The 20,770-nt window shown below is 44.7% G+C and overlaps 2 protein-coding genes across 7 annotated transcripts in view; both read right to left on the bottom strand.

Moving 5' to 3' along the window:
- The window catches only part of AKNA (AT-hook transcription factor), a 60,446-nt gene extending 47,319 nt beyond the window's left edge, over positions 1-13,127 (bottom strand). For 2 of the 3 annotated variants that reach the window (XM_034424622.2, XM_034424618.3), the window contains exon 1: positions 12,881-13,127. The gene's annotated coding sequence lies outside the window, so the exon portion shown is untranslated. Of the gene's footprint in view, positions 1-12,028; positions 12,187-12,880 lie in introns of all 3 variants that reach the window. The other variant, XM_087880019.1, reaches the window with a different exon arrangement.
- Positions 13,128-14,305: 1,178 nt separating this feature from the next.
- The window catches only part of WHRN (whirlin), a 109,239-nt gene continuing 102,774 nt past the window's right edge, over positions 14,306-20,770 (bottom strand). For 2 of the 4 annotated variants that reach the window (XM_087880016.1, XM_087880017.1), the window contains 3 exons: positions 20,038-20,249; positions 18,905-19,027; positions 16,568-17,766 (listed from right to left, as the gene is read on the bottom strand). In XM_087880016.1, the coding sequence (XP_087736142.1) occupies positions 17,584-17,766; positions 18,905-19,027; positions 20,038-20,249 (518 nt within the window). In that variant the 3' untranslated portion in view covers positions 16,568-17,583. Of the gene's footprint in view, positions 17,767-18,904; positions 19,028-20,037; positions 20,250-20,770 lie in introns of all 4 variants that reach the window. The other 2 variants (XM_060694445.2, XM_087880018.1) reach the window with 2 other exon arrangements.

Below are 20,770 nucleotides of genomic sequence, written 5' to 3'. Positions count from 1 at the left end.
CGGGGCAGCTTTCCAAAGAAGCTTAGAACAAGGAAACATTCACGGATTTCATAAACGTATAAAAATGGGACCTTGGGCCGTTTTCCTCAGCGGTGGTGCTTCCAGATAAATGATCCACAAAACATCTATTCTTCTTTCCCTTTCCTATGTGGAAATAAGTCAAAAAAACCCAAAATTACATGGGGGAAACATCGAAGAGAGTCACGAATGGAAGATACTTCTAACTCTCTTCTATTTTAGAATACAATACGAATGAGGTCCAGATTTATAAATATAGATACAAATGATAGCCAGTTTGGGTTTTTTAGTTGATTAGAGCACCAGGGTAGGAGGTGGGGGAGCATGAGTTCAAATCCTGCTTTAGCCACGAAAGCCAGCTGGGTGACTTTGGGCCAATTACTAGGAGATGGTGAATTCTAGTCCTGCTTTAGCCACGAAAGCCAGCTGGGTGACTTTGGGCCAATTACCAGGAGATGGTAAATTCTAGTCCTGCTTTAGGCATGAAAGCCAGCAGGGTGACTTTGGATCAATCACTAGGAGATAGTGAGTTCTAGTTTCACCTTAGGCATGAAAGCCAGCTGGGTAACTTTAGGTCAATCACCAGGAGATGCTGAGTTCTAGTCCTGCCTTAGGCATGAAAGCTGGCTAGATGACTTTGGGACAATCACCAGGAGATGGTGAGTTCTAGTTTCACCTTAGGCATGAAAAGCAGCTAAGTGACTTTAGGTCAATCACCAGGAGATGGTGAGTTCTAGTCTCACCTTAGACATGAAAGCCAACTGGCTAGATGACTTTGGGACAATCACCAGGAGACAGTGAATTCTAGTCCCGCCTTAGGCATGAAAGTTGGCTAGATGACTTTGGGACAATTACTAGGAGATGGTGAGTTCTAGTCCCACTTTAGGCATGAAAGCCAGCTGGGTGACTTTGGGACAATCACCAGAGGTCAGTGAATTCTAGTCCAGCTTTAGGCATGGAAGGCAGTTGAGTGCCTTTGGGCCAGTCATTCTTTGTCAGCCCAACCTACCTCAAAGAGTTGTTGTTAGGGGAAAAATAGGAGGAGGAAGGTGCATTGGATATGTTCACTGTCTTGAGTTATTTGTAAAAAATAATAAAGGGGGATACAAAAAAAAATATAAAAAAATAAAAATATGCTATTCAGGCTCCTTGGAACAGTCTAAAAACGAGGCAGGCAATTGCTCTAGAAAAACCTTATCTGAAAGCACCAGGACGTAATAAACAGCAGCGTGGAACCCAACCATACAAATCCGGCAAGATTTTTTTTATTTTCCCCCTGCCAAATTTACCCTGCTTCGTAGCCTCCGTTGCTTCAACGTGGAGCCCCATTTTTAAAGAAGTACAAAACGCTTCCTTTTCTTTCCGCCCTTCCTCAAAACAGTACTTTCCTCCAGAATGCGGTGAAATTTATTGAAATAGTTCATCGCTCGGGGCCACTCAGATCTGCTCACTTTCATAGAGAAGCTGAGAGAAAGAGGAGAGATTTCGAAACAGGGATGACGACCCTTTCTCAAAATTCTTCACCAGCTACTCAAGACAGTTCCCAAAAGTTAAGACGGTAGAAGTGAACTTAGCCAACAAAACCCTCCTCGGATGTCTCAAAAAGAAAAAGAGCAAACGACTTGCCACAACAGATCTATAATTTAGAAAAGAACAGAATAACAAGAGTTGGAAGGAGGGAACCTTGGAGGACTTTTAGTCTGACCCTCTGATCAGGCAGGAGACCTTATAACAGGGGTGAAATGCTCCCGGTTCAGCCCGGTTCGCCCGAACCGGTAGTGATGACAGCCGGTGGTTCAGAGAACCGGTAGCGATGGCAGCTCGAGGCTCCACCCACTTGCCGGTCATTGTTACTTCTTGGTTTTAACTAGGAAGTAACCTGTTTTTTACCCCTGCGCATGTGCAGAAGGGTTTGCGAATGCACAAAGAGTTGGTGCACGCAGTGCATGCACTTCCGAACCGGTAGGGAAGGTAAGTAGATTTCACCCCTGCCCTATACCATTCCAGAGAAGTGGTTGTCCACTATCTTCTTCAAAGCCTCCAGTGATGGGGCAGCCAAAACTTCTGGAGGCAAGTCGTTCCACTGATTAATTGTTCTCACTTTTAGGAAGAAAAAAAAGAAAAGGATTTTCCTTATTTTCTCTGCTCAGTTTAAACGAGTCCACTTTCCAGAATTTTGCCAAGGATAATTTCTTAAGTTTCTAGAAACGCTTCAAAAAGACGTTCTAGGAAGCACCTCCATATCTCCAAGGACTTTTTTTACTTGCTGTAAATTTCTTTGCCAAAAAGTGTCCTTGTTCCTAATTTTGGCTGCCTTGATCTCCTGGCAGAACTCTCCAAGGTGAAAGTTGAGACAGAACTAAGGAGAAATTTCCTGACAGTTAGAACAATTAAACAGTGGGGCGATTTGCTTCCAGAAGTTTATGGCTCTCCATCACCGGAGTCTTTCAAGAAGAGATTGAAAAAAAACATTTGTCTGGACTGGTATAGGGTCTTCCTGCTTGAGCACGGGGTTGGATTAAAAGATCTCCAAAGTCCTTTCCAACTCTCGTATTCTGTTATTTTATTATTCTATTCTATTAAAAAAGGGACATGGTGGCTCAGTGGCTAAGACGCTGAGCTTGTCGATCGAAAGGTCGGCAGTTCAGAGGTTCGAATCCCTAGCGCCGCGTAATGGGGTGAGCTCCTGTGACTTGTCCCAGCTTCTGCCAACCTAGCAGTTCGAAAGCACGTAAAAAATGCAAGTAGAAAAAATAGGGATTGCCTTTGTTGGGAAGGACACAGCGTTCCGTGCGCCTTTGGCATTGAGTCATGCTGGCCACATGTCCACAGAGACGTCTTCAGACAGCGCTGGCTCTTCAGCTTTGAAATGGAGATGAGCACCGCCCCTTAGAGTCGGGAACGACTAGCACGCATGTGCGAGGGGAATCTTTACCTTTACTATTCTATTAAAATATGAGCCGTGTGAGAATGGAGAACATTCTCCTTACTAGTTGAGAATACTGGTTAAATTCAGAAGGACACAGCTTTACCTCTGTTGCAGCCACAAACCCTCCCTTGGCGATCAGTAGCCAAATGAGTGTCTTTGGGGTATTTGGGAATATAAATCTCACCGTCCATGGAAGATGACCGTCTGGTCTACAAGTCCCAGAAGTTCTAGGGTGAGAGCCCCAGGTTGAAGAAATCTGGAGCAGAAAGTGGCCAGCTCTACTTCCGTAAGATCTGCAAAGCTAAGATGCCACAGGTTTGCAGGACATGAAAATGAATGCAACAGATTCAAAAAATTGCTCGGTTTAGATCATCAGGGGGAAAAAAAAAATCTATGTGGTCTCTAGGAGTGGAAAACGACATAATCCTTCCACCGGGTGCCAAAGCGATCCAAATTTCTGCAAACCGCCTTAGAGAATCTACAAATCTGATTACATTTCTGCGATGAGGCCAAGCATATATTTTTTTTACTATAGTTCCGCCCTCAGAAAGCATCCAAAATTCCTTGCTTTCTGCCGTATCCTCCGTCTTGTTTCGTTCACTTGATTCAGCACGTGCAGATTGATCCTGCCAAACATTGCTGATATTTTTATTTTTTGCAAAAGCATCTATCATAAGACCTTTTTTCTTTTCAGAAAAAGAATGTTGCAATTGTTATGAAGCTGAATTCCCTGTAATGTTTTGGTTTGGTAGAAGAATCCTGGGACTTGGCACCAGGCCTTAAAAAATTTGTGACTTTTCTTGTAATGTGTTTTTTTATTTATATATAAGTATTTTGAAATATTTTGAAAACAGTGTATTGTCCAGGTGTTTCATTTTAGCAAAAAAAAAAAAAAAACAAACAAACATGGTAACAGTAATAGTGATAATATATGTAGTAATTATAACAATAATTATAGTTATATAATTATATAGTTATATACAATAATTATAGTTGCATTAACTTATTTGAGCTTCTATTAATTATCCTAGTGTACTTATAGTCATACATATCATTCATCTTTTACGTATACATAACAATAAACTTTCTTCTAACTTCTACCTCTCATATCTAATCACTGATAGAACCTCTTCCATGTTGAATAATACTCTGTATCTCCTTTATCTTTTATTTTTAATGTCAGTCTATCCAGGGCTGGACTGCTGGGGGTTCATAGGAGTTCAGGAGAACCTCTAGCTAAGATTCTGTGCAGTTCGGAGAACCCCCAAATCCCACTCCTGGCTGCCTCTGAAACTTCTGAAACTCCATTTCAGAAAAAAACTTTTTTTCTGCCTCTGAAAGCCTCCAAAACAGAGCTTCAGAAAAAAAGTTTTTTTTCTGAAGCTCTGTTTGGAGGCTTTTTTTCTGAAGCTCTGTTTGGAGGCTTTTTCCCTGAAGCTGTTTGGAGGCTTTTTTTCCCTGAAGCTGTTTGGAGGCTTTTTTTCCCTGAAGCTTCATTTCTGAGGCTTTTTTCAGCCCTTGAAACCTCCGTTTGAGAGGCTGGGCAGGGCTACATTCGGAGTATAAAATACACCCAGATTTTCACCCACTTTTTTGTGGGGGGAAAGGTGTGTCTTATACTCCAGAAAATACGGTATGTGCTGCTTGATCATCTTTTCCAACCATGTATGTATTTTAGTCCAATATTTTCTTGCTCTCATACATATCTACCACATAGGATAATAAGTTTTGGTTTTTCTAAAAGAGAACGAATGGCCCTGCCATGGAAACTCATAGAATCTGATAGCATCTCTGATGGAGACAAAACCTTGAGATACCAAACTGAAGTCTCACCAAATACCTCCTGGCTCGCTCATGCTTTTCTCACGCAATGTTTTGTTTGACTAAAGGGTTGTCCCGAACACCAGTTCTGAAGGTAATCTTAATCCAGCAACTGGATGGGACCCACAAAGCTCATCTAATCCTTTCCCAAGGTGGAACATTCTACTGTTGTTCTTATCCTAACGTTTAGCTCTGTGAGTCTTACTCTTAGAAATTGAGAAGTGGAAAGAAAAAGAACTCTCCGATGGTGAGGAGCTTGGTCCTAGAGACTCAGGTTTATTTATTTTTAAAGCATCTCTTGCAAAGGTTAATAGAGATTTGAACGGAACTTCTAGCATTATCTGATGTAGGTTTATTTGATTGCATATTATGGCCGGAAACGCAAACAGGAAGGATAAGTGATAGAAATATGTGCAACTGAGATAGTTGTACAGAGAAAGAGAGAGAGAGAGTGAGAGAGAGAGAAAGAGAAAGAGAGAGAGACACACAGAGAGAGAAAGAGACACACACACAGAGAAAGATATATATATATAGAGAGAGACAGAAAGACAGAAAGAGAGAGAGAGAGACAAAGAGAGCAGAGAGTAAGAGAGACAGAGAAAGAGACAGAGACACACACACAGAAAGATATAGACACAGAGAGAGAAAGAAAGAGACAGAAAGAGAGACAGACAGACACACAGAGAGAAAAATACACACAGAGAGAGAGAGAGAGAGAGAGAGAGAGACAGAGACAGAGACAGAGACAGAGACAGAGAGGGATAATTGCTTGCAGCAAGGATAAAATCTTATTCAATGGAAGATACTAAAATAACCTGCAATTGAGGTAGAAAACCACAAACTCTTTAAAATGGAAAAATAAATCGGTCAATTGCCAGAAAACGTTTGCACCCAATTGATTCTACTCTAAGCCAGATCACAGAAACAAAACACAGGATGCTGGACTCAAGATGATCTAAGATAGAACCGAAGTGTGAAGAGGAAGCTCAGAAAGAAAGAAAGAAAAAAAAACTGTCGCCAAGCTAAAAGCAGAATTGCCAAAGACTGTGATGGAGAAATAGGCCACGGGGGGAAGGAGAAGTGGCCTAACCACAGGAGGAGTGAGAAACACATCAGCAAAATAGCGAAGTTAAAGAATTTCTTGCAAGCCGCTAAAGGAACCTCAAGAAGCAGCTCTGCAGAGGACAATTCTGTGGTGCAGTCTCTTCTTAGCAGCTCAGCAACGTTAGTTTCGAAATTGGTTTGCGCATCAGAAGCGAACACCGTGTTATAGCCGCCCTGGAATGCTGAGAGATGAAACTGTGGCTGTAGAGATTTTGAAGCTGGGGGTTTCTTCCAGGTATCAAGCCCTCAAAGAATTCTCCAGGGCTTCCAGACAGGGCTGGTATTCATTGTCTTTCCCTACCGGTTCGCAAATGTGAGCACGCAGCCGAGTGTGCTCGTTTCGCTCTCACGCGCCCCGTCTATACATGTGCCCCGCCTTCCGTGCATGTGCTTTGCTGGAGCGCGTGCATTCTGCGCATGTGCCTAAATATGTGCCTAAATATGATGGCATAAAGCCAGGGCAGGTGGGCAGGCCCACCCATGATTTCCACAACCGGTTCGGGCAAACTGGTCCGAACCGGCTAAATACCACCTCTGCATGGAGATACAAGGACCACGTACTTAGCTATCGAAGTATATCATCTATTTATTTTATTTATTTATTTTTCATTCTAACCATCATCATCCCAAGGAGGGGTTCAAAATCAGACGAAACCTTACTAAACGCATCTTCCCTATGATTTTTGAACAGAGCTTAATTGGGGAGACGGAAACACGTGTTGGGAAACAAGAGAGAGTGCCTGAAAGGCACTGGAAATTATAGCACGCAACACTATTTTCAGGATTATTTAATAAAGGTGGTTCCAAAAGAAAGATCGTTGCATCAACCTTCCAGGACACTCTATGAAACCTCAAATGGGAAAGTCCAGCTTCTTCTCCATCCCAAGCCATCAGTCTATCATTAGAATTCAATTCCCACCAACCCCAAAGAGCAGTTAAAAAGCTCTTAATCAGTGTTACTCTATTTTTTTAAAAAAATTGTTTTATTTAATTTTTACAATTAAACAATCATTATTCAACTCTTGTGCTTGATTGCTACCATTTACATATTATCACACTAGTATTCTCTACATATTTTTACTAAATCTACATTCTATCATTTTCCTTCTTTTCTATTTTCGATCCAATTATACCATTTCTCCCATATTACGTAAAAATCCGAGTCCATCCATCCTTTCAATTCAAGTGTCATTTTGTCCATCTTGGCACAATCCAATACCTTTTTAATTATTAAAACTTCAGAGGGTATATTTGAGCTTCTCCAACATTGCGTGAAGGCCAATCTTGCTGCAGTTGTCATGTGTAGAATAATATATGTGTCAGACTGCGGTGCTATCTCAAAATTAAATGAATTTCCAAACTGCCAATCTTTAAGGAAATCTTTAATTGAGCTCAGCCACCGGATCATGACTCCGCACGGACGAGACTGACCTTTTGCCTCCCAATCCCTCCCTTTCCGATCCCCAAATTGCTGCTTCTCATTGGCTGTCTTCCAAGTCATTCTTCAGGCTTCTTTTCCCCATCATTTCCCAGGAATGTGCCGCCTCCCCTCATTTCCACGACAACCAGGCTTCAAAGGGATTTAGCAGGCAAAAGTCTCAGAGTTTATCTTTCGCTCTCCTCTGCTCCCTCTATGCCAGCGTTGCAACGCTGACAATATGGTTTTGGGGTTTTTTTTGTATTTCCTTTTCATTATTCCTAGAAGAAACAATTCTGGGGTGTATTCTATCTGGAAGCCTGTCACTTTTGGTATCCAACTATGAATTGGCCATGATTAGTTGGCCGTGGTGAGTTGGCCATGGTGAGTTGGCCATGACTTGGCTGCGGCGAGTTGTCCCATTCTATTGGGGCACAAAGAATCAGGGCCATCAATCAGGTTGCAGCATTGAAGATTGATTCATTGATTCACAAGAATCTGGTCAACTAACGTTCAACACAAAATTGGTGCCAGATAAAGAGTCAATGGAATTCAGGAAGGGTTCGACTTGGACTGTTTGTGGCAATGTAAAGACTCTAGGCTGATGACTTGCTTAACTCCACCCTCAGCTCTGCCTGTTTTTTTTTTTTTTCCCCTACACATCCATTATTGATGGATTTTGGAACCTTTGACCAGAATTCTACAGGGAGGCATTTCGGAAACTCTTAAAAAGGCAGAGGGGACCTCCAAGAATTTAATTACAGTGACACTGATTGAATGCAAAACATTGTCATCCAGGAGAGAAGATCTAGTTTGACTGGCTAAATAAGTCACGCATTCAACTCTTCTCCAGATGAGGCTCAGAAAAAAAATGATCCATCTGAAATTCTGGACAGCTGCCTTCCATCCCCGCAGAGAATCCAAAACTGGACAGCTGTTGGTCTCAACCAGTAAAGCAACAACGTTCTCTATTCCTATTGTTCCAAAGCACAGTTGTCATTTTTAAAGTGAAGATTGCCAGTTGAGTGTTACAAACACAAGCTGTACGAATAAAAGGATAAGTTTCGCTCCCTCCTTGCTTATCAAGCAAGACAAAGAGAGTTGATTGAAGCCCACCCCAGTAATAGGACAGGTCTTGTCACCGCTAACCTAATTAATATCCATCTGCTTTTCTTCCCCCACCCCAACTAACTGTCCATTACAGACACTCAATCCCCCCTCCCTCTAATTCGCAGCAAGCCTCTACCCGCCTCCACAATTATACAAACATCTGGCTGGGAAGCTCATCAAGGCCTGGGGGCATCTCTCTTAGATGCCCCTACTTTAGTTAGCCAGCCAAATGTAAATGGAGGGGGGCAGAGGGGAGGAAAATCTGATTTCTCCCAGGTCACAGATGACTTTTCTAAGATTAACGGACAATGCAAGGTCAAAGAGACACCAAATCAGGCAAGAAAATTTAATGGTTTGCATTACTATTATTCTTCTCTTCCTTCCTAGTATCTATCTCTTTCCACTTATTACTATAACCATGTTGCTTGTATCTTTCAATTGTACTGTTTTTACTTGTTTCCTAGTACGATTTGATAGCTTATTAGTAATCTTGACTTTCACTGTGTTGTATCATTTTATTCTTCATGAATGTATTTTATTCTCCTTATGTACAATGAGAGCTTATGCACCAAAGACAAATTCCTTGTGTGTCCAATCACACTTGGCCAATAAAGAATTCTATTCTATTCTATTCTATTCTATTCTATTCTATTCTATTCTATTCTATTCTATTCTATTCTATTCTATTCTATTCTACTCTATTCTATTCTATTCTATTCTATTCTATTCTACTCTATTCATCTAACGACTTAAAAGAACCAGACACGCTTCAAACAAAGGGGGGGAAAAAACCCCTATTCCACAAGGCAGCCAAGGGATTTCCCTCTGCCCATCCACCCAGCTAGACTCCCAGGCTGCTCTGATTTTGCAGAACCCTTGACTTAAAAGCAGCTTCTTGGGAACAAAGGAGGGTTTATAAAACTCGAAAACCAGAGGGAAAAAAAAAATACTAGCTGTTTCTCCCTTGAGAGTGGATAGGCTTCTGTCCTAAAGCTTACACACACCTTTTAAATTTCAGGGAAAAGGGAACAGAAAGGAGAAGAGAAACTGGACATAAAGGCAGGGATAAATTTAAAAAAACAAACAAACAGATTTCTTTATTGGCCAAGTGTGATTGGACACACAAGGAATTGGTCTCCGGTGCAGCGGAAGCTTTCAGGAACAGAGAAGGAAGCTAAGGCTACCATGTTGAAGCTGTGCAAAAGTCTTAACAGTTAGAAAGCTCTTAATGGTACAGATCTTATCTTCCCCCATACTGTTTTCTTCTACTAAATTGTTTGCATAACCATATTATTTTTGGTAAGTGCCACAGGGCGAATTTCGTGTGGATTTTTGCTGGGGTTTCCTCTCTCTCTCCCTCCCCTCCCTCCCTCTCTTTCTCTCTCTCTTTCTTCCTCTCTCTCTCTCTCTCTCTCTCTTTCTCTTTCTCTCTCTCTCTTTCTCTCTTTCTGTATCTCTCTCTCTCTCTCTCCCTCCCTCTCTCTCTTTTTCTCTTTCTCTTTTGTCTCTCCCTCCCACCCTCTCTCTTTCTCTCTCTCTCCTTCTTCTCCTGAACATGGTCCACAGCAAGCCATCTGGTACCCCTTAGGATAAGCGAGCTGCTCCACTGTTCCCTTAAACAAAACCTGGTTAATCTTCACAAGTGCGCAAATACACACACACATATACATACATACATACATACACACACACACACACACACACACCAGGCAGCAATGAGCTTGGCTCCAGATTTAAAAGAAATGGTTTTCCTAATTCCCAACATAGGTATGTAAGAGTGGTAGAAGAAGCCTCCATGCCAGACAGCACAACGTATGACCACAACTGAGCCCAACATTTCTGTTGTTAAGGGAGACCTGGGTTAAGTGAATTTTGCCCCTTTTTATGACCTTGCTTGCCTCAGTTCTTAATTGACTCACTGTAGTTGTTAAGTTTGTATCTTGTTTTTTAAGTACACTGAGAGCTTATGCACCAAAGACAAATTCTTGTGTGTCCAATCACACTTGGCCAATAAAGAATTCTATTCTATTCTATTCTATTCTATTCTATTCTATTCTATTCTATTCTATTCTATTCTATTCCTATTTCTACTTCGCTCTGCTCTGTTCTATTCTTTTACAAGGAAGTAAATCCAATGGCATGAGTAAGAAACATTAAGCTTTCTTTAAACCAAGGCCATATTTTCCAAATCTTTTCCGAATACTTTGTATTCGAAGAAGGAAAAACCCACCACGGATTCCTATTCAGAGAGTGAAAATCCAAGCCATAGTTAGTCATTTACATGCCTAACAGTTAACCGCCTTGTGCAGGGAGATGGATTACAAGACCAGCATCCTTCCAATCCTAAGATTTTTACGTTTCCTCTTTTGGTGCACCTTAGCTAGTTACCAAATCCACCCATGTTGTAGGTTTCCACCAAGACAACGAACCATAAAGTTTGCATAACCCAGGAAGCCCCAGAAAACTAAAGGTTAAGATGAAACCCATTCCAGCACAGGCAAATCATAACAGAATATCAGAGTTAAAAGGTCTTCCAGTCCAACCCCCTGCTCAGGCAGGAAACCCTATAGTACAATTTCAGACAAGTGCCTGTCCAGTCTCTTCTTGAAAACCTCCAGTGATGGAGCACCCATAACTTCTAGAGGCAAGTCTTGGAAGAGAAGAGAAGAGAAGAGAAGAGAAGAGAAGAGAAGAGAAGAGAAGAGAAGACCGTGTTTTCCTGAAAATAAGACCCCGTCTTATGAACCCTGAAATAAGCACTTGGCCTTATTGCCATGCGCTCAAAAGCCCGATTGGGCTTATTATCAGGGGATGTCTTATTTTGGGGGAAACAAGGGAGAAGAGAAGAGAAGAGAAGAGAAGAGAAGAGAAGAGAAGAGAAGAGAAGAGAAGACCGTGTTTTCTCGAAAATGAGACCCCGTCTTATATTTTTTTTTGAACCCTGAAATAAGCGCTTGGCCTTATTGCCATGCGCTCAAAAGCCCGATTGGGCTTATTATCAGGGGATGTCTTATTTTGGGGGAAACAGAAGAGAAGAAGAGAAGAGAAATAACAGAGTTGGAAGGGATCTTGGAGGTCTTCTAGTCCAACCCCCTGTTTAGGCAAGAAACCCTACACCACTTCAGACAAATGGTTATCCAACCTCTTCTTCCCACGGATTGATTGTTCTCACCGTCAGGACATGTCTCTTTGGTTCTAAGTAGCTTCTCTCCTTGATCAGTTTCCATCCACTGTTTCTTGTCCTGCTCATGGACTATCTATCTATCTATCTATCTATCTATCTATCTATCTATCTATAGACTCATAGGGCCTGAAGGGACCCCAGAGGTCTTCTATTCCAACCCCTGCTCAAGCCAAGAGCTTTATACCCTCCCCGTCGAATGATTGTCCAGTCTGTTTTTTGAAAAACTTTCAGCGATGGAGCACCCACGACTCCTTCGGGAGGGCAAAGTTATTCCATTGTTCTCACTTGCCAGAAAACATTTGCTTCCTTCCTTCTTGATTTAACATGAACATAACTCGGAAGGAAGTCCCCAAGGGGAATGACACCCCTTGAAATAAAAAAAAACAACCCTTCATTTCAGTCCCCCTTTGATGAAGAAGGGAAAAATCTTATTAAAATCTCTTACAAGGACAGGCGGATCAGCTCACCAGAGGCCCAACGCGTTCTCAGCCGTTGCTTAGCAGAGATGAAACTAACAAGACTTCTCTCCACAGGCGGTGGCTTTTTTTTTTCCTCCACTCCCTCCTTCAAGGTAACCAGAGCAACAGGCGGTTCAAATCCAGCCTGGGCAAACAAAACACCCAACTTAAGCAAAGCACGTTCCTGGCCCTCATGAAGGCAGCGCGGATTCTTTAATTCAGCGCAGGGCATCCCCATCACTGGAAGTTTTTAAGCAGAGGTTGGGTAACCCTTTGTCTGAAGCGGTGTAGGGTTTCCCGCCTGGGCAGGGGGCTGGACTAGAAGACCTCCAAGGTCCCTTCCAACTCTTTTGTTATTCTAAATTCTAAATGGCACAGCTGGCTCAATCCTTGACACACCGACCGCGCGCAAGGAAGAAGGATGGGTTGGTGAGCAACCCGTGGTTAAAGCGGGCGGGTGGGGGTGGGCTTCGTTTCGGGGAAATCCTCCCCCCAATAAAACGGGGGTGGGTGGGGGGAAAAAGAGGGTCTCAACGGGTGGCTAAACAGAGCCACGTCTCCAACTCCCTTCCCTCCCCAAATCTGGTTCCCATTCGCGTGGAAACGACCCTCCCAAGGATGCAAAAGAGCGCGCTCAAAGCGAAGAAGAAAAGAGGACGCACGGGGGGGGGGTCGCCAGCCCCTTGTTTAAAAGAAACACCCCCTCCCCAACGCCACGCTTGCAATGCTAGCGCATCTGTCTGCGAACCCAGCACCTCCGCCAAGCGCAGAGAGACAGACCTCTCCCCCCAAACGGGGAGCCCCCCCACCCCAACTCCAACTCCAACCCCAATATTTACTTGGCCAAGCGAAGTTGGTCCTCCTGCCTCCTGACTTTGGAGCCAACTTGGCTTCGGAGTTTTGCTGCAAGGCTGCAGAAGTTTTGAACAGGGCGGGTCGTTTCCTGGAGTTATGAATTGGCGGCTTGCTAACGAGACCCAAGTGTGTCGAAACGCATCTGGAAAGGAGTGGGAGGGGGGGGAGGAGCCAGCTGGGCAAGAGCTGCAGATTGACAAGGCTCTCCCGCCCCCCCCCCCCATGGCAGCTGGAGGGAGGCGGGGCGTCATTAACATAAAAGAAGAGTTTTGAATGGAAGGCAAAGCTTGCCTTTCGTTGGGTCCAAAGCGGAGGGATGGATGGATGGATGGATGGAAGGAAGGAAGGAGGGAGGGAGGAAGGGAGGGAGGAAGGAAGGAAGGGGAGTTATAGTTCCCTGCAGGGAGTTATGGGTCAGTGGGGGAAATTGGTGGGGGGGAGGTCGGATCCCCCTGGAAAGTGGGGCATTTCCTCAAACCCAATTGTCTGCAACGGAGAGTTGCTTGCCATGCGTCCCAAAGGTGCTTTTTTTCTCAAGAGGCAACTGGACTTTCTGGTTTTTCTTTGAAGAGGTTTCGCTTCTCATCCAAGAAGCCTCTTCAGTTCTTCAGAAGGCAACTGGGACTTCTTAGTTTTTCTTTGAAGAGGTTTCGCTTCTCATCCAAGAAGCTTCTTCAGTTCTTCAGAAGGCAACTGGGACTTCTTGGTTTTTCTTTGAAGAGGTTTCGCTTCTCATCCAAGAAGCTTCTTTAGTTTTTCAGAAGGCAACTGGACTTCCTGGTTTTTCTTTGAAGAGGTTTCGTTTCTCATCCAAGAAGCTTCTTCAGTTCTTCAGAAGGCAACCGGACTTCCTGGTTTTTCTTTGAAGAGGTTTCGCTTCTCATCCAAGAAGCCTCTTCAGTTCTTCAGAAGGCAACTGAGTTTTTGCAGTATCCTTCCCCCAGGAGTGGGGTGGGAATGGAGATTTTGCAGTATCCTTCCCCAGGAGTGGGGTGGGAATGGGGATTTTGCAGTATCCTCCCCCCAGGAGTGGGGAGGGAATGGAGATTTTGCAATATCCTTCCCCCAAAAATAGGGAGGGAATGGGGGTTTTGCAGTATCCTTCCCCTGCCATGCCCACCAAGCCACGCCCACAGAACCGATAGTAAAAAAAATTGAATTTCACCACTGCTTAGGACCATTTTTCACAGTTACGACCTTTGCAGATGGTCATGTGATCAAAATTCAGACGCTTGACAACTGTTTCGTTTTTATGACCGTAGCAGTGTTCTCTGATCCACTTTTGTGACCTTCTGACCAGGCTCATTTAACAGCCAGGTTACTAATTTAACAACCACAGCAATTCCCTTAACGACGGTGGCCAGAAAAGCCACAAAATGGGGCCAAACTGACTTAACAAATTTCTCAACTTTTTTTTTTTATTATTATTAATTAAATTTGTATACCGCCCTACTCCCGAAGGACTCAGGGCGGTGAACAGCCATAAAATAAAACATATAGATACAAAATTTAAAATAGAGATAAAACAAATTAAATAAATTTGGCTGAACCATTTTAAAACCCCAATAATTTAAAACCAAATTTAAAATTCCCATTTAAAAGAGGAAAATTTAGGTCAGGCCAGCTTGATGAAATAGGAACGTCTTAAGCGCGTGGCGGAAGGTGTGCAGATCCGGGATCCTCCGTATCTCCGGGCGGAGCTCGTTCCAGATAGTAGGTGCCCCCACAGAGAAGGCTCTCCCCCTGGGGGCCACCAGTCGACATTGTTTGGCCGACGGCACCCGGAGAAGCCCCTCTCTATGGGAGCGTACTGGTTGGTGGGAGGCTATTGGTGGAGCAGGCGGTCCCGTAAATAACCAGGTCCTAAGCCATGGAGCGCTCTAAAGGTGATAACCAAAACCTTGAAGCGCTCTCGGAAGACCACCGGGAGCCAGTGCAGCTCGCGCAGGAGAGGCGTTACATGGGAGTGCCATGTCGCTCCCATCACCACCCGCGCGGCCGCACTCTGCGCCAGTTGGAGCCTCCGAGTGCTCCTCAAGGGGAGCCCCATGTAGAGAGCGTTACAATAGTCCAAACAGAAGGTGACGAGGGCATGAATGACCGTGCGTAACGAGTCCCGATCCAGAAAGGGACGGAACTGGCGGATCAGGCGAACCTGATGAAAAATCCTCCCGGTCACGGCCGTCAAGTGCTCTTCTAAAGACAGCGTGAATCCAGGAGGACACCCAAGTTGCGAGCCCTTTCCGTGGGGGCCAATGACTCGCCCCCAATAGTCAGCGATGGCACCAGCTGACTATATCGGGACGTTGGAAACCACAGCCACTCGGTCTTGGATGGGTTGAGCCTGAGCCTGTTCCTCCCCATCCAGATCCGTACCGCCTCCAGGCACCGGGACATCACTTCAAGGGCATCGCTGGGGTGCCACTTGGCGACATAAATGTTGGGCTCAATTGCGGTCATAAGCTGAAGACGAGCGGTGTCCACCCTTCCACAAATCCACAAGAAAACAAAACACACCTGTCTATTTTTAAATGCAACTGAAACCAGACAGCGACAAAAATGCCTAGGATGCTTTAAGCGTATCGTCGTACGTCAAGGATGAGCTGTGCCGCCTAAGATCAGGAAAATATTGGTGGTTGTTGTGACATCTGGGGCAGGGGATTGAATTCTGTGATTTCACAGCCTTCTAGCCAATGGGTGGGAAGGGTGTTTTGGTGCAAAAGTAGAAAAAGTAGAAAAAGTTGGAAGGGACCTTGGAGGTCTTCTAGTCCAACCCCCTGCTTCAGCAGGAGATCCTCTGCCCGTGATGGCGAACCTATGGCACACGTGCCAGAGGTGGCACACAGAGCCCCTCTCTGTGGGCACATGTGCCATTACCAGCTGCTTTTCTGGTGTCTGGCGTGCCAGCTGGTATTCACGCACACCGGAGCACTGGAAAACCACCTGAAAACCACCAGAAAAATGGCCAAAAAACAGACTGTATTTTGGGCCATTTTCAGGTTATTTCTGGGCTGTTTTCTGGCCGGTTTTCTGGACTGTTTTCAGAGCCATTTTCAGGCCATTTTGGGGCCGAAAATGGCCCAGAAAACAGCCTCAAAATGGCCCCAAAACAGGTATGCGGGCGCCAGTCAGCTGTTCTTTGGGTTTCCGGCGCACACACATACAAATGCATCTATGTGCGTTTTGGTTTGGGCACTCAGTGCCGAAAAGGTTCGCCATCACTGTCCTATACAATTTCAGACAAGTGGCTATTCGGCCTTTTCTTTAAAAAATCCTCCAGTGATGGAGCACCCACAACTTCTGGAGGCAAGTCGTTCCACTGGTTAATTGCTCTAACCGTTAGGAAATTTCTCATTCGTTCTAGATTGCTTCTCTCCCTGGTTAGTTTCCATCCATTGGTTTCTAGCCTTGCCTTTGGGGGCTTTGAAACATAGTTTGACCCCCTCATCTTTGTAGGAGCCCCTCAAATATTGGAAGACTGCTATCCTGTCTCCTCTGGTCCTTCTCTTCACTAGACCAGCCATGCCCAGTTCCTGCAACCATTCATCGTATGTTTGAGCCTCCAATCCCCTAATCATCCTGGTTGCTCTTCTCTGCACTCTTTCTAGAGTCTCCACATCTTTTTTATATGGTGGTGAAAAGCTGGTGGAACCAAATAACAGCCGCGGTTCTTTTTTCTAACACGTTTATTGAAAAATTAAACCACAGTCTCTCTTTTATGTACATATAGTGAAATCTTGAAGGGTTCCCCCCCATTATTATTGGCTAGGGACCGACGACAAGGCGGAATCCGGGGAAGGTCACTGCAGAGGCGTCAATCAACTGGGACGAAATCCGAAAACATCGGAATCAGAATCCACGGATGGTTTTACTTCCCTCTGATGGTGCCCGGATCTTCTCCTGCCCAAACTGGGACCTGCCATGATTGTAAGATGTTCCCGTAAGATACAAGGGGAAGAAGGTAGGAAGAGCTACGAGAGGAAGCAAGTGATATTTTCAGACAGGTGCCTTGCCAGGTTATTCGAAGACGGAGGCAGAGGAGTAGAGACAGGTGAGCTAGCTGGTGGTTTACGAACCAGTTAAGGATGGTCGGTGGGAAGAAGGATGATGGGCTTCTCAAAGTCTATCAAGATTGGGGAGCCGTTAGCAGAGAGAAATTATGTTGAGGAGAGGTCAATCCAACCCTACATTTGCTCGGTGGGAAATCCTGTCTAGGCTCTACCTGGGTGTACAGGTGTGTGTCAACTCGCAAAGCATCCCTGGCCTGCTCTCGAGTTGCCATAGGCAAGGGGGATATGAAACCGACGAAGCAGCCAAAGACAGGAGCACATTCCAGACATATCTTTCTCAAGGCTGTTGCCCAGAGTTACCTAAAGCAGCCGGAGGGGAATGATCTCTACAATCCGCAAAATTGCTCCGTTGGCGAATGTGATTGATGACACACCTTGGGGAGAGGGGGGGAAACAGGGTCATGATTGGGATGTAAATTACGTGGGGCCGGAGTTGGCTTCACCTGAAACGTTCCGACATGAAGCTCCTAATAAATAACTGGATTTCTTTTGAAGCTTGGCTCGAGGCATCCGTCGGAATCCTGACAGCGTGCACGCAACTGGGCACATCAGACATCTCGTAACCCTGTTCTTTCCTCCCATCTCTTGGTCTTTTGGCTTTGGGGTCTTCCAGACCCCTAAAGTGCAACGTTAAATTCTGTGACGAGGAAATCGATGTAATCCTTCTCTTTCGTCTTGAAAGCCTCGGCAATAATACGAGCGGCTTCGCGGTGCTCCTTCCCGCAGAGGGCCGTGCCATTGATTTCCAGGATTATTTGGCCCACCTTCAACTGGCCGCAGTTGTGAGCAGAACCGCCCTTCTGTGGCAGGGAAGGAAAAGACAAGAGAGAGCAGAGAAGGAAAGAAAGTTAGGAAGAAAGGAGAAAGAGAGAAAGAAAAAAGAGTAAGCAAAGAGAAAGGAAGGAAGGAAGGAAGGAAGGAAGGAAGGAAGGAAGGAAGGAAGGAAGGAAGGAAGGAAAGCAAAGAGAAAGGAAGGAGAGAGGAAGAGAGAAAGAAAGGCAAGATAGAGCGATAGGAGGAAGGCAGAAAGGAAGGAAGGAAGAAAGAAAGAAAGAAGTTAGGAAGGAAGTAGAAAGAGAGAAAGAAAAAAGAAAGCAAAGAGAAAGGAAAGAAAGAAGGAAGGAAGGAAGGAAAGAGAAAGGAAAGAAGGAAGGAAGGAGAGAGGAAGAGAGAAAGGTAAGATAGAGCAATTGGAGGAAGGCAGAAAGGAAGGAAGGAGAGAAAGAAAAAAGTTAGAAAAGAAGTAGAAAGAGAGAAAGAAAAAAGAGAAAGGAAAGAAGGAAAGAAGGAAGGAAGGAAAGAGAAAGGAAAGAAGGAAGGAGAGAGGAAGAGAGAAAGGTAAGATAGAGCAATTGGAGGAAGGCAGAAAGGAAGGAAGGAAAGAAAGAAAGAAGTTAGGAAGGAAGTAGAGAAAGAAAAAAGAAAGGAAAGAGAAAGGAAAGAAAGAAGGAAGGAAGGAAAGAAGGAAGGAGAGAGGAAGAGAGAAAGGTAAAATAGAGCAATTGGAGGAAGGCAGAAAGAAAGGAAGGAATGAAAGAAAAGTTAGGAAGGAAGTAGAAAGAGAAAAAAGAGAAAGCAAAGAGAAAGGAAGGAAGGAGAGAGGAAGAGAGAAAGAAAGGCAAGATAGAGCAATTGGAGGAAGACAGAAAGGCAGGAAGAAAGAAAAGGAAGGAAGGAAAGAAAGAAACAAAGAAAGAAAGAAAGAAGGGGAAAAAAAAAGAACAATTCAGAAGTTTTGTTGGAATTTAGGGGAAGAATTTATCACAAAGTCTCTTTCTTTGGCTCTTCAAGGTCAGGACCAGTCGGAGAGCAAAGCTATGGAGAAAACGTCTCAGCATTTTTCTAACCCTTCTTACCAAAAATAATTTCCTTAGGTGTCCTTTCCAAGGACCAGAGGACCCCACTTCCTTGAGGAACCCCTGGTATGGTCCACCATACCTGGATGGTGACAATCCTGGGCAGGGGCTGTCGCGTGTTTGCACCCCCTTCGATGGCGATGCCCAAGGTCGGGGCGCTCTTCGACACACGGATTAGATGGGAAGTTGGCTCCAGGAGTCCTGGCTGTAGAGAGACGGAGAGGAGGAGAACATCAGTGGGAGAAACGAGCAAAGTTGGCACGGGAATGATGGACGCGAAGGACTCATCTCCAAAACTTTTACTAAAATCTCGAATCTTTCCTGGGGAAGGCCTTTCTACAGAGGTTACGTGTGTTGTTGCATTTTTTTTTCTTTTCTTTTCCTTTTGCGGGCTACCCTAAATTTGAAAGGCAATGCTGCCCTCTAGTGGAGAAACGTGGCCTTCAATTTCTGCCAAAATCGATGCTGTTTTGAGTAAGCGCAAATGTTCTATAATTACGCTATTAAAATGTGTAATTCACCGGCGGATAGCGACATTTATTTTTTATAAATCACGAGGACGTGTTTCATCTTGAGTTTTCATCCCCTTCTCCTTGCCTACGGGGGAGTTTGGGATAGTGGTTAAAGCACCAGACTAGAAACCGGAAGGTCCCGAGTTCTAATTTTGCCTTGGGCAGAAAATCTAAAGCAAAACCTAAACCTCTATTCTGTTCTGTTCTGTTCTGTTCTGTTCCGTTCCGTTCCGTTCCGTTCCGTTCCGTTCTGTTCTTATTCTATTCCTTAATCTATTCCATTCCATTCCATTGCATTGCATTCCATATTCTGTTCTTCATTATTCTTCATTATTCTATTCTATTCCGTTCCGTTCCGTTCCGTTCCGTTCCATTCCATATTCTATTCTATTCTATTCTATTCTATTCTATTCTATTCTATTCTATTCTATTCTATTCCATTCCATTCCATTCCATTCCATTCCATATTCTGTTCTATTCTATTCTATTCTATTCTATTCTATTCTATTCTATTCTATTCTATTCTATTCTATTCTATTCCATTCCATTCCATTCCACTCCACTCCACTCCACTCCACTCCACTCCACTCCACTCCACTCCACTCCACACTCTACTCTACTCTACTCTACTCTACTCTAATATGGGGTGGGAGCTGCTGCAACTTTGCCTGTTGCTGGTGCTCGTGCCCGAGGGATGCCTCACCGGTTTGGGTCCTGCCTCTACCGCTCTGCCCACTCTGGGGACTCCCTGGTGACTTCGTGCTGGTGGCAGGCCCTGCAGCCGCTGACTCCTCTCTCTGCTGGTGCTCAGCTCCGCTTCTCCCAGATCAACGCCGCTGTCTTCGCTCAGCGTCTGCCCGCTGTCCGAGAGCTGGGAGAGCGTGGAGGCTGGGATGGGAAACGGTGAGAGACAAGCTGTTAAGGAAGCAGCAGAGCAGAGAAAGAAAGAAAGGGAAGGCTGCTGAGAACAGGATAACAGAGTTGGATTCTTATCAACCTCCAGTGATGGAGAACCCACAACTTCTGGTGGCAAGCAGTTCCACTGGTTAATCGATACTGGGATTATAGGATAACAGAATCGGAAGGGACCTTGGAAGGCTCCTAGTCCAACCCCCTGCTCAGGCAGGAAAGCCTATACCATTTCAGACAAATGGCTGTCCAGTCTCTTCTTAAAAATCTCCAGTGATGGGAGCACCCAGAACTTCTGAAGGCAAGGCATTCTACCGATTAATAGAATAGCAGAGTCGGAAGGGACCTTCAAGGTCTTCCAGTCCAACCTGAGTATCCTGTCCACGTCCTCGGGAGCAACAGGATCGAACTCCTCCCAAATGACAGTCTCAAGACCGGCACCCATCATCCCGTCTGTACCTACCCAGTCAGAGACTAAGCCTTCCCGAATCTGAGTGATTTTATCGTGCAGATACTGAACAAAATCC

Source organism: Pantherophis guttatus, chromosome 16, assembly GCF_059756535.1.
Source record: "Pantherophis guttatus breed Tessera chromosome 16, ASM5975653v1, whole genome shotgun sequence".
Classification (NCBI taxonomy): Eukaryota; Metazoa; Chordata; class Lepidosauria; order Squamata; family Colubridae; genus Pantherophis; species Pantherophis guttatus.
Note: the sequence above shows the minus strand (reverse complement) of the source record. Positions and strands in the feature narration are given on the sequence as shown.